Source organism: Oncorhynchus clarkii, chromosome 13 (assembly GCF_045791955.1).
Source record: "Oncorhynchus clarkii lewisi isolate Uvic-CL-2024 chromosome 13, UVic_Ocla_1.0, whole genome shotgun sequence".
Classification (NCBI taxonomy): Eukaryota; Metazoa; Chordata; class Actinopteri; order Salmoniformes; family Salmonidae; genus Oncorhynchus; species Oncorhynchus clarkii.
This window is the reverse complement of record NC_092159.1, coordinates 5,632,553-5,646,854: the sequence shown is the minus strand read 5'-3', so window position 1 is coordinate 5,646,854 and position 14,302 is coordinate 5,632,553. Positions and strand designations below refer to the sequence as shown.

Genomic DNA, 14,302 nt, shown 5'->3' with positions numbered 1-14,302 from the left:
TCTGCCTAGAGAGTGTGTGAAAACACCTATCCCCTATATACAGCGTGTCCAGCCACTCTGCCTAGAGAGTGTGTGAAAACACCTATCCCCTATATACAGCGTGTCCACCCACTCTGCCTAGAGACTGTGTGAAAACACCTATCCCCTATATACAGCGTGTCCAGCCACTCTGCCTAGAGAGTGTGTGAAAACACCTATCCCCTATATACAGCGTGTCCAGCCACTCTGCCTAGAGAGTGTGTGAAAACACCTATCCCCTATATACAGCGTGTCCACCCACTCTGCCTAGAGAGTGTGTGAAAACACCTATCCCCTATATACAGCGTGTCCACCCACTCTGCCTAGAGAGTGTGTGAAAACACCTATCCCCTATATACAGCGTGTCCACCCACTCTGCCTAGAGAGTGTGTGAAAACACCTATCCCCTATATACAGCGTGTCCACCCACTCTGCCTAGAGAGTGTGTGAAAACACCTATCCCCTATATACAGCGTGTCCACCCACTCTGCCTAGAGAGTGTGTGAAAACACCTATCCCCTATATACAGCGTGTCCACCCACTCTGCCTAGAGAGTGTGTGAAAACACCTATCCCCTATATACAGCGTGTCCACCCACTCTGCCTAGAGAGTGTGTGAAAACACCTATCCCCTATATACAGCGTGTCCACCCACTCTGCCTAGAGAGTGTGTGAAAACACCTATCCCCTATATACAGCGTGTCCACCCACTCTGCCTAGAGAGTGTGTGAAAACACCTATCCCCTATATACAGCGTGTCCACCCACTCTGCCTAGAGAGTGTGTGAAAACACCTATCCCCTATATACAGCATGTCCACCCACTCTGCCTAGAGACTGTGTGAAAACACCTATCCCCTATATATAGCGTGTCCACCCACTCTGCCTAGAGAGTGTGTGAAAACACCCTTTGTTATTGAAATTTCACTTCCTTACGTAAAAAAATAATAATTTACCAAGACAAATATGATTCTTCATGTCCTGAATCGTTCAGTGGTGTCTTTCTCTAACACATCGTTATATCTAAGAAGCTGGATGTTGTAACTTAATACATCCCATAATGAGCACTGAGCTCTGTTGACGTAGCGGTGCCGATTTCTCCTAGTGACTTTAGAGGATTTGACATGTTGTGGTGGTCGTTTCTGCGGGTCACAAAAAGCTAAGTCTGAAAACAAAAAGCTAAGTCTGAAAACAAAAAGCTAAGTGTAACGGATGTGAAACGGCTAGCTTAGTTAGCGTGGGCGCTAAATAGCGTTTCAATCAGTGACGTCACTTGCTCTGAGACCTTGAAGTAGTAGTTCCCCTTGCTCTGCAAGGGCCGCGGCTTTTGTGGAGCGATGGGTAACGATGCTTCGAGGGTGACTGTTGATGTGTGCAGAAGGTCCCTGGTTCGCGCCCGGGTATGGGCGAGGGGACGGTTTAAAATTATACTGTTACATAAGTCTGAAAACAAAAAGGCTAAGTCTGAAAACAAAAAGCTAAGTCTGAAAACAAAAAGCTAAGTCTGAAAACAAAAGGCTAAGTCTGAAAACAAAAGGCTAAGTCTGAAAACAAAAAGGCTAAGTCTGAAAACAAAAGGCTAAGTCTGAAAACAAAAGCTAAGTCTGAAAACAAAAGGCTAAGTCTGAAAACAAAAGGCTAAGTCTGAAAACAAAAAGCTAAGTCTGAAAATAAAAAGCTAAGTCTGAAAACAAAAAGCTAAGTCTGAAAACAAAAGGCTAAGTCTGAAAACAAAAGGCTAAGTCTGAAAACAAAAAGCTAAGTGCTCCTTTGACATTTCACAGAGATATTCCTGTTTTTTTTTGTGAGAAATCTTACATTAATATCAAAAGCGTATACAAAACGTAATTTGAAAATACTACACGTCATGTCTCTAAATCAATATGTATCTGACCTCCATATTGTTTTATGCCCTGTGGGTTCAAGAAGAAAGATGACGAGGTTCAACGGTGAACCTGTCAGTTCGTCTTAATTCTCTGACGCCATGCTATTATCCTGATTCAGGACAAAAACATTCATCTGGCCCTCATTGATTTAGTCGTCCTTTCTGGCCATCCTACAAGGGTAAAAACTCCAATAACTTTTTAACAGATTATCATAGAGACATGAGGTTTGGCCAATTGGTTTTCTCAGAGGAGTATCTACACAATGTACATATTTACCCATTGGTCAAAATATGTGTTTTTGATCGGACACTCTACTATATAGTGCACTACTACCAGGGCCCTGTTCAAAAGTAGTGCACACTGTACTATAGAGGAAATAGGGTGCCATTTTGGACACATATACAATGTCTAACTGAGGCTGCGTCCTGTGTTGTCCCTACAGAGACAAGCTCCTAGCTCTTTCTGTCTCAATTCAATTCTGATGTTTAAACAGGCAGCACAATTCTGATCTTTACACAGGAAGCTCAATTCTGATGTTTACACAGGAAGCTCAATTCTGATGTTTAAACAGGCAGCACAATTCTGATCTTTACACAGGAAGCTCAATTCTGATGTTTACACAGGAAGCTCAATTCTGATGTTTACACAGGAAGCTCAATTCTGATGTTTACACAGGAAGCTCAATTCTGATGTTTAAACAGGCAGCACAATTCTGATCTTTACACAGGAAGCCCAATTCTGATGTTTAAACAGGCAGCACAATTCTGATGTTTAAACAGGCAGCACAATTCTGATCTTCACACAGGCAGACCAATTCTGATATTTTGACCAATTATTGTCAACATATCTCATTTGATTGTTAAGGATGAATCAGGGTGTGTCCCAAATGGCATCCTATTTCCTACATAGTGCACTACTGCAACTATGGGAACTCGTCAAAAATAGTGCACTATATAGGGTTCCATTTGAGAGGCACATCAGAGTGATGATGCTGGCTGTGTGGAACTGAGAGAATGGACGTTCAGAGTGATGATGCTGGCTGTGTGGAACTGAGAGAATGGACGTTCAGAGTGATGATGCTGGCTGTGTGGAACTGAGAGAATGGACGTTCAGAGTGATGATGCTGGCTGTGTGGAACTGAGAGAATGGACATTCAGAGTGATGATGCTGGCTGTGTGGAACTGAGAGAATGGACGTTCAGAGTGATGATGCTGGCTGTGTGGAACTGAGAGAATGGACGTTCAGAGTGAGGATGCTGGCTGTGTGGAACTGAGAGAATGGACGTTCAGAGTGATGATGCTGGCTGTGTGGAACTGAGAGAATGGACGTTCAGAGTGATGATGCTGGCTGTGTGGAACTGAGAGAATGGACATTCAGAGTGATGATGCTGGCTGTGTGGAATTGAGAGAATGGACGTTCAGAGTGATGATGCTGGCTGTGTGGAACAGAGAGAATGGACGTTCAGAGTGAGGATGCTGGCTGTGTGGAACTGAGAGAATGGACGTTCAGAGTGATGATGCTGGCTGTGTGGAACAGAGAGAATGGACGTTCAGAGTGATGATGCTGGCTGTGTGGAACAGAGAGAATGGACGTTCAGAGTGATGATGCTGGCTGTGTGGAACAGAGAGAATGGACGTTCAGAGTGATGATGCTGGCTGTGTGGAACTGAGAGAATGGACATTCAGAGCTGTTTTAGTGTCTCTGTGCTTAGGAGTCTGTGGTCGTGATAGTCTATTGATTTTGCGGGGCATTCTTTGCCCCCCCCGTCTTTGTTAAAGGTAGACTCAGCCAGATTGCAACGAGCAGCATCGCAGATATTAAGATGAGCTCAATGCAAGACTTTGCTCTCACAGAGGTGCGCTTCTCGCTCCGACAACGTGGTAGCCACGGGAACCACGACAGCAGAGAGGCGATGCCTCTTAGTTGTGGTGGAAATTGAGCGGATAGTGTGTCTACTTGGTGCATCTCTCTGAGTCTACCTTCAAGGTGTAGTGTACCTTTGGGTTCCTGTTGTGGAAGTGTTCTTCCTCGGTGGTGTAGAGCTCCGCAGGGGAGCCGGGTCTCTCTGGGGTGAGGACGCCTCGTAACACGGCACACACCAACGACCGACACACTGACGCAGCCTCTCTCTGCTGCAGCTCCCTCTACACACACACACACACACACACACACACACACACACACACACACACACACACACACACACAGGCACACACACACAGAGACACACACACACACAGAGAGACACACACACACACAGAGAGACACACACACACAGAGAGACACACACACACACAGAGAGACACACACACACACAGAGACACACACACACACACACACACACACACACACACACACACACACACACACACACACACACACACACACACACACACACACACACACACACACAGAAACACACATACACAAAATTACACATAAACACATGAATACACAAACAAACACAATTATGCTTAATACAACTGTGAAGTTACAAACACACCCTCCCTCCCCACACCCTCTCTCTCTCCCCACACCCTCTCTCTCTCCCCACACCCTCTCTCTCTCCCCACACCCTCTCTCTCTCCCCACACCCTCCCTCCCCACACCCTCTCTCTCTCCCCACACCCTCCCTCCTCACATACTCCCTCCCTCTCTCCCCACACCCTCCCTCCTCACATCCTCCCTCCCCCTCTCCCCACACCCTCCCTCCTCACACCCTCCCTCCCTCCCTCCCCACACCCTGCCTCCCTCCTCACACCCTCCCTCCCTCCCTCCCTCCCTCCTCACACCCTCCCCACACCCTCCCTCCCTCCCCACACCCTCCCTCCCTCCTCACATCCTCCCTCCTTCCTCACACCCTCCCTCCCTCCTCACATCCTCCCTCCCTCCCCACACACTCCCTCCCTCCTCACACCCTCCCTCCCTCCTCCCACCCTCCCTCCCTCCCCACATCCTCCCTCCCCACTCCCTCCCTTCCTCCCCACACACTCCCTCCCTCCTCACACCCTCCCTCCCTCCTCACACCCTCCCTCCCTCCCTCCTCACACCCTCCCTCCCTCCTCACACCCTCCCTCCCTCCCTCCCCACACCCTCCCTCCTCACATCCTCCCTCCCCATACCCTCCCTCCTCACATCCTCCCTCCCTCCCTCCTCACACCCTCCCTCCCCACACACTCCCTCCCTCCTCACACCCTCTCTCCCTCCTCACACTCTCCCTCCCTCCTCACACTCTCCCTCCCTCCACACTCCCTCCCTCCTTCCTCACATCCTCCCTCCCTCTCTCCCCACACCCTCCCTCCTCACATCCTCCCTCCCTCCTCACATCCTCCCTCCCTCCTCACATCCTCCCTCCCTCCCTCCCCACACACTCCCTCCCTCCCCACACACTCCCTCCCTCCCCACACACTCCCTCCCTCCTCACATCTTCCCTCCCTCCTCACACACTCCCTCCTCACATCCTCCCTCCTCACATCCTCCCTCCCTCCTCACATCCTCCCTCCTCACATCCTCCCTCCCTCACACCCTCCCCCCTCCTCACATCCTCCCTCGCTCTTCACATCCTCCCTCCCTCCTCACACCATCCCTTCTACCCTCCTTGCACTCTCCTCACATCCTCCCTCCCTCCTCACACTCTCCCTCCCTCCCCACACACTCCCTCCCTCCCCACACACTCCCTCCCTCCTCACATCTTCCCTCCCTCCTCACACACTCCCACCTCACATCCTCCCTCCCTCACACCCTCCCCCCTCCTCACATCCTCCCTCGCTCTTCACATCCTCCCTCCTCACACCATCCCTCCTACCCTCCTCACACTCTCTCTCCCTCCTCCCTCCCTCCTCACACTCTCCCTCCCTCCCCACACACTCCCTCCCTCCCCACACACTCCCTCCCTCCCCACACACTCCCTCCCTCCTCACATCTTCCCTCCCTCCTCACACACTCCCACCTCACATCCTCCCTCCTCACATCCTCCCTCCCTCCTCACATCCTCCCTCCCTCACACCCTCCCTCCCTCCTCACATTCTCCCTCCCTCACACCCTCCCCCCTCCTCACATCCTCCCTCGCTCTTCACATCCTCCCTCGTCACACCATCCCTCCTACCCTCCTCACACTCTCTCTCCCTCCTCCCTCCCTCCTCACATCCTCCCTCCCTCCTCACATCCTCCCTCCTCACACCCTCCGTCCCCACTCCCTCCCTCCCTCCTCACACCCTCCCTCCCTCCTCACATCCTCCCTCCCTCCCTCCTCACCCACTCTCTCCCTCATCACACCCTCCCTCCCTCCTCACACCCTCCCTCCTCCCAGCCACCCTCCCTTCTCACACCCTCACTCCTTCCCTCCTCACACACACCCTCCCTCCCCCTACTCCCACCCTCCCCCCTACACAGACCTCCAGGGCGTGTCTCTGGTCAGCGGTCTTGTCCTGGTAAAGAGCCACGCCCCTCAGTGTCACCTGGATGGAGGCTCCGCCCAGCAGGACAGGGTGTGTGTTGAGACGCCACACCTCTGTCCTGATGCCTGGGACCTCCGACTTAAATATAAACTCTACACGCTTGCTGTCACCTGGTAGAATCACACCTGGTACAGAGATAGATAGAGAGAGACAGAGAGAGATGGGGAGGGGAGAAGGAGAGAGAGAGAGAGAGATGGGGAGGGGAGAAGGAGAGAGACAGAGAGAGATGGGGAGGGGAGAAGGAGAGAGACAGAGAGAGATGGGGAGGGGAGAAGGAGAGAGAGATGGGGAGAGAGAGAGAGAGATGGGGGAGGGGAGAAGGAGAGAGAGAGAGAGATTGGGAAGGAGGAGGGAGAGAGAGAGAGGTTTTAGAGGAGGATGGAGAAGGAGATTGGGAAGGAGGAGGGAGAGAGAGAGAAGAGGTTTTAGAGGAGGATGGAGAAGGAGAGTGGGAAGGAGGAGGGATAGAAAGAGAAGAGGTTTTAGAGGAGGATGGAGAAGGAGATTGGGAGGGAGGAGGGAGAGAGAGAGAAGAGGTTTTAGAGGAGGATGGAGAAGGATATTGGGAAGGAGGAGGGAGAGAGAGAGAGAGAGAGGAGGGTTGTGAGGATGAAGAAGGAGATTGGGAATGAGGAGGGAGAGAGAGAGGAGGGTTGAGAGTAGGATGAAGAAGGAGATTGTGAGGGAGGAGGGGGAGAGAGAGAAGAGGTTTTAGAGGAAGATGAAGGAGATTGGGAGGGAGGAGGGAGAGAGAAAGGAGCTTTTAGAGGGGGATGAAGAAGGATATTGGGAGGGAGGAGGGAGAGAGAAAGGAGGTTTTAGAGGAGGATGAAGAAGCAGATTGGGAGGGAGGAGGGAAAGAGAAAGGAGGTTTTAGAGGGGGATGAAGAAGGAGATTGGGAGGGATGAGGGAGAGAGAAAGGAGGTTTTAGAGGAGGATGAAGAAGGAGATTGGGAGGGAGGAGGGAGAGAGAGAAGAGGTTTTAGAGGAGGATGAAGAAGGAGATTGGGAGGGAGGAGGGAGAGAGAGATAAGAGGTTTTAGAGGAGGATGAAGAAGGAGATTGGGAGGGAGAGAGAGAGAAGAGGATTTAGAGGAGGATGAAGAAGGAGATTGGGAGGGAGGAGGGAGAGAGAGAGAAGAGGTTTTAGAGGAGGATGAAGAAGGAGATTGGGAGGGAGGAGGGAGAGAGAGAGAAGAGGTTTTAGAGGAGGACGGAGGGAGAGAGAGAGAAGAGGTTTTAGAGGAGGACGGAGGGAGAGAGAGAGAAGAGGTTTTAGAGGAGGACGGAGGGAGAGAGAGAAGAGGTTTTAGAGGAGGACGGAGGGAGAGAGAGAAGAGGTTTTAGAGGAGGACGGAGGGAGAGAGAGAAGAGGTTTTAGAGGAGGACGGAGGGAGAGAGAGAGAGAAGAGGTTTTAGAGGAGGACGGAGGGAGAGAGAGAGAGAAGAGGTTTTAGAGGAGGACGGAGGGAGAGAGAGAGAGAAGAGGTTTTAGAGGAGGACGGAGGGAGAGAGAGAGAGAAGAGGTTTTAGAGGAGGACGGAGGGAGAGAGAGAGAGAAGAGTTTTTAGAGGAGGACGGAGGGAGAGAGAGAGAGAAGAGGTTTTAGAGGAGGACGGAGGGAGAGAGAGAGGGAGGAGGGAGAGAGAGAGAAGAGGTTTTAGAGGAGGACGGAGGGAGAGAGAGGGAGAAGAGGTTTTAGAGGAGGACGGAGGGAGAGAGAGAGGGAGGAGGGAGAGAGAGAAGAGGTTTTAGAGGAGGACGGAGGGAGAGAGAGAAGAGGTTTTAGAGGAGGACGGAGGGAGAGAGAGAGAGAAGAGGTTTTAGAGGAGGACGGAGGGAGAGAGAGAAGAGGTTTTAGAGGAGGACGGAGGGAGAGAGAGAAGAGGTTTTAGAGGAGGACGGAGGGAGAGATAATATGCAGTTTTTTTGGTGTTGTATCATTTCTCCTCGACTCACCAAACAACAGACCATATGAACAAGAGTCTTATTATTCTACTGTCTATACGTGGTGGCTCCACAGGTTTAACAGTGTGTGTGTGTACCTCTATACGTGGTGGCTCCACAGGTTTAACAGTGTGTGTGTGTGTACCTCTATACGTGGTGGCTCCACAGGTTTAACAGTGTGTGTGTGTGTACCTCTATACGTGGTGGCTCCACAGGTTTAACAGTGTGTGTGTGTACCTCTATACGTGGTGGCTCCACAGGTTTAACAGTGTGTGTGTGTGTACCTCTATACGTGGTGGCTCCACAGGTTTAACAGTGTGTGTGTGTACCTTGTGAGAGGTGGAGTTGCCTGTCCAGCGGGCGGGCTGCCCACAGAACCTCAGGGCAGGCACCAGCACCGCGTCCAGCATGACATCATCAAACTGCGACAGGGGGTCACTGGGAACAGACAGAGGGACAGGTCATGTCTCAAATGGCATCCTATTGCTTCTATAGTGCCTTACTCTTGAACAGAGGCCCCTATGGGCCCTACATAGTGAATAAGGTGCTCTCTGTACCATAAGGCTCTGGTCAAAAGTTTTGCACTATATAGGGTTCCATTTGGGATGTACACTCAGTCACTATTGGCCAATGGACCAACATGAGAATATATATATTTGTAAACTTTTTAAAACTTATTTTTACTTATTTTATTTAACCTTTATTTAACCGGGCAACAAGTCAGTTAAGAACAAATTCTTATTTACAATGACGGCCTACCGGGGAACAGTGAACTGTCTTGTTCAGGGGCAGAACGATTTTTACCTTGTCAGCTCTGGGATTTGATCCAGGAACCTTTCGGTTACTGGCCCAGCGCTCTAACCACTAGGCTACCTGCCGCCCGCAGAATCAATACACACGGTCACTATCGGCAACGCTACAATGGAACCAATATGAGGATATCATCAGAATCAATACACACGGTCACTACAATGGACCAACATGAGGATATCATCAGAATTAATACACACGGTCACTATCGGCAACGCTACAATGGAACCAACATGAGGATATCATCAGAATCAATACACACGGTCACTATCGGCAACGCTACAATGGACCAACATGAGGATATCATCAGAATCAATACACACGGTCACTACAATGGACCAACATGAGGATATCATCAGAATTAATACACACGGTCACTACAATGGACCAACATGAGGATATCATCAGAATGAATACAAACGGTCACTACAATGGACCAACATGAGGATATCATCAGAATCAATACACACGGTCACTATCGGCAACGCTACAATGGAACCAACATGAGGATATCATCAGAATCAATACACACGGTCACTACAATGGAACCAACATGAGGATATCATCAGAATTAATACACACGGTCACTACAATGGACCAACATGAGTATATCATCAGAATTAATACACACGGTCACTACAATGGACCAACATGAGGATATCATCAGAATGAATACACACGGTCACTACAATGGACCAACATGAGGATATCATCAGAATGAATACACACGGTCACTACAATGGAACCAACATGAGGATATCATCAGAATTAATACACACGGTCACTATCGGCAACGCTACAATGGAACCAACATGAGGATATCATCAGAATCAATACACACGGTCACTACAATGGACCAACATGAGTATATCATCAGAATTAATACACACGGTCACTATCGGCAACGCTACAATGGAACCAACATGAGGATATCATCAGAATCAATACACACGGTCACTACAATGGACCAACATGAGGATATCATCAGAATTAATACACACGGTCACTATCGGCAACGCTACAATGGAACCAACATGAGGATATCATCAGAATCAATACACACGGTCACTATCGGCAACGCTACAATGGACCAACATGAGGATATCATCAGAATCAATACACACGGTCACTACAATGGACCAACATGAGGATATCATCAGAATTAATACACACGGTCACTATCGGCAACGCTACAATGGAACCAACATGAGGATATCATCAGAATCAATACACACGGTCACTATCGGCAACGCTACAATGGAACCAACATGAGGATATCATCAGAATCAATACACACGGTCACTACAATGGACCAACATGAGTATATCATCAGAATTAATACACACGGTCACTATCGGCAACGCTACAATGGAACCAACATGAGGATATCATCAGAATCAATACACACGGTCACTACAATGGACCAACATGAGTATATCATCAGAATTAATACACACGGTCACTATCGGCAACGCTACAATGGAACCAACATGAGGATATCATCAGAATCAATACACACGGTCACTACAATGGACCAACATGAGGATATCATCAGAATTAATACACACGGTCACTATCGGCAACGCTACAATGGAACCAACATGAGGATATCATCAGAATCAATACACACGGTCACTACAATGGACCAACATGAGTATATCATCAGAATTAATACACACGGTCACTATCGGCAACGCTACAATGGAACCAACATGAGGATATCATCAGAATCAATACACACGGTCACTACAATGGAACCAACATGAGGATATCATCAGAATCAATACACACGGTCACTACAATGGACCAACATGAGGATATCATCAGAATCAATACACACGGTCACTACAATGGACCAACATGAGGATATCATCAGAATCAATACACACGGTCACTACAATGGACCAACATGAGGATATCATCAGAATTAATACACACGGTCACTATCGGCAACGCTACAATGGAACCAACATGAGGATATCATCAGAATCAATACACACGGTCACTATCGGCAACGCTACAATGGACCAACATGAGGATATCATCAGAATCAATACACACGGTCACTACAATGGACCAACATGAGGATATCATCAGAATTAATACACACGGTCACTACAATGGACCAACATGAGGATATCATCAGAATGAATACACACGGTCACTATCGGCAACGCTACAATGGAACCAACATGAGGATATCATCAGAATCAATACACACGGTCACTATCGGCAACGCTACAATGGAACCAACATGAGGATATCATCAGAATCAATACACACGGTCACTACAATGGACCAACATGAGTATATCATCAGAATTAATACACACGGTCACTATCGGCAACGCTACAATGGAACCAACATGAGGATATCATCAGAATCAATACACACGGTCACTACAATGGACCAACATGAGTATATCATCAGAATTAATACACACGGTCACTATCGGCAACGCTACAATGGAACCAACATGAGGATATCATCAGAATCAATACACACGGTCACTACAATGGACCAACATGAGGATATCATCAGAATTAATACACACGGTCACTATCGGCAACGCTACAATGGAACCAACATGAGGATATCATCAGAATCAATACACACGGTCACTACAATGGACCAACATGAGTATATCATCAGAATTAATACACACGGTCACTATCGGCAACGCTACAATGGAACCAACATGAGGATATCATCAGAATCAATACACACGGTCACTACAATGGAACCAACATGAAGGATATCATCAGAATCAATACACACGGTCACTACAATGGACCAACATGAGGATATCATCAGAATTAATACACACGGTCACTACAATGGACCAACATGAGGATATCATCAGAATCAATACACACGGTCACTATCGGCAACGCTACAATGGACCAACATGAGGATATCATCAGAATCAATACACACGGTCACTACAATGGACCAACATGAGGATATCATCAGAATTAATACACACGGTCACTACAATGGACCAACATGAGGATATCATCAGAATCAATACACACGGTCACTATCGGCAACGCTACAATGGACCAACATGAGGATATCATCAGAATCAATACACACGGTCACTACAATGGACCAACATGAGGATATCATCAGAATCAATACACACGGTCACTACAATGGACCAACATGAGGATATCATCAGAATGAATACACACGGTCACTATCGGCAACGCTACAATGGACCAACATGAGGATATCATCAGATTCAATGAGCCACTAGATAAACTGGTTGTTAGTGAATTAGGATGGGGAGGGGGGGGGTATTTCTTACTGGTTTTCCTTCTGCTCCACCTCCCTAAGCTCCTCCCTCTCCTCCTCCTCCAATAGGGGGCTCTGCTTCACAGTGACAGAGGTGAAGGGCTGGCCTGAGCCAATCACCTCCAAGCCATCTATCTCCTAGAGAGGGGGGAAGAAGACAGTATAGTGAGAGACTGGGAGAGGGAGAGAGAGAGAGAATAGGGTCCTGTGGCTCTAGCCAATAGTAGTGCACTGTGTAGGGAATAGGGTCCATTTGGGATGCATGCTATAACTAGGGAACAAACCAGACAGTAATTGTTCACTGAAATATGGCTGAACAGAGTATCAGAGTATCAAGGTGACAGGTAACAACATAACAGGAACAGGGTATCAGAGTATCAAGGTGACAGGTAACAACATAACAGGAACAGGGTATCAGAGTATCAAGGTGACAGGTAACAACATAACAGGAACAGGGTATCAGAGTATCAAGGTGACAGGTAACAACATAACAGGAACAGAGTATCAGGGTATAAAGGTGACAGGTAACAACATAACAGGAACAGAGTATCAAGGTGACAGGTAACAACATAACAGGAACAGAGAATCAGGGTATCAAGGTGACAGGTAACAACATAACAGGAACAGAGTATCAAGGTGACAGGTAACAACATAACAGGAACAGAGAATCAGGGTATCAAGGTGACAGGTAACAACATCACAGGAACAGAGTATCAGGGTATCAAGGTGACAGGTAACAACATAACAGGAACAGAGTATCAGGGTATCAAGGTGACAGGTAACACAACATAACAGGAACAGAGTATCAAGGTGACAGGTAACAACATAACAGTATCTGTTTCTACCCACTGTGTTCATCTCAGTATGTAGTCTCTGTGTCTACCCACTGTCTGCATCTCATCATGTAGTCTCTGTTTCTACCCACTGTCTTCATCTCATCATGTAGTCTCTGTTTCTACCCACTGTCTTCATCTCATCATGTAGTCTCTGTTTCTACCCACTGTCTTCATCTCATCATGTAGTCTCTGTTTCTACCCACTGTCTTCATCTCATCATGTAGTCTATGTTTCTACCACTGTCTTCATCTCATCATGTAGTCTCTGTTTCTACCCACTGTGTTCATCTCATCATGTAGTCTCTGTTTCTACCCACTGTCTTCATCTCATCATGTAGTCTCTGTTTCTACCCACTGTCTACATCTCATCATGTATTCTCTGTTTCTACCCACTGTCTTCATCTCATCATGTAGTCTCTGTTTCTACCCACTGTCTTCATCTCATCATGTAGTCTCTGTTTCTACCCACTGTCTTCATCTCATCATGTAGTCTCTGTTTCTACCCACTGTCTTCATCTCATCATGTAGTCTCTGTTTCTACCCACTGTGTTCAGCAGTCTCAATATGTAGTCTCTGTTTCTACCACTGTCTTCATCTCATCATGTAGTCTCTGTTTCTACCCACTGTGTTCAGCAGTCTCAATATGCAGTCTCTGTTTCTACCCACTGTCTTCATCTCAATATGTAGTCTCTGTTTCTACCCACTGTCTTCATCTCATCATGTAGTCTCTGTTTCTACCCACTGTGTTCATCTCATCATGTAGTCTCTGTTTCTACCCACTGTGTTCAGCAGTCTCAATATGTAGTCTCTGTTTCTACCCACTGTCTTCATCTCAATATGTAGTCTCTGTTTCTACCCACTGTCTTCATCTCATCATGTAGTCTATGTTTCTACCACTGTCTTCATCTCATCATGTAGTCTCTGTTTCTACCCACTGTGTTCATCTCATCATGTAGTCTCTGTTTCTACCCACTGTCTTCATCTCATCATGTAGTCTCTGTTTCTACCCACTGTCTACATCTCATCATGTATTCTCTGTTTCTACCCACTGTCT

The 14,302-nt window shown here is 47.8% G+C and overlaps 1 protein-coding gene across 1 annotated transcript in view; it reads right to left on the bottom strand.

Annotated features, from left to right (window-relative positions):
* The window catches only part of LOC139424203 (MYCBP-associated protein-like), a 46,468-nt gene that overhangs the window by 11,873 nt on the left and 20,293 nt on the right, over positions 1–14,302 (bottom strand). The window contains exons 9-12 of the mRNA XM_071175882.1: positions 12,427–12,551; positions 8,656–8,744; positions 6,296–6,483; positions 3,899–4,045 (exon numbers count right to left, since the gene is read on the bottom strand). Coding sequence (XP_071031983.1) covers positions 3,899–4,045; positions 6,296–6,483; positions 8,656–8,744; positions 12,427–12,551 — 549 coding nt within the window. The remainder of the gene's footprint in view (positions 1–3,898; positions 4,046–6,295; positions 6,484–8,655; positions 8,745–12,426; positions 12,552–14,302) is intronic.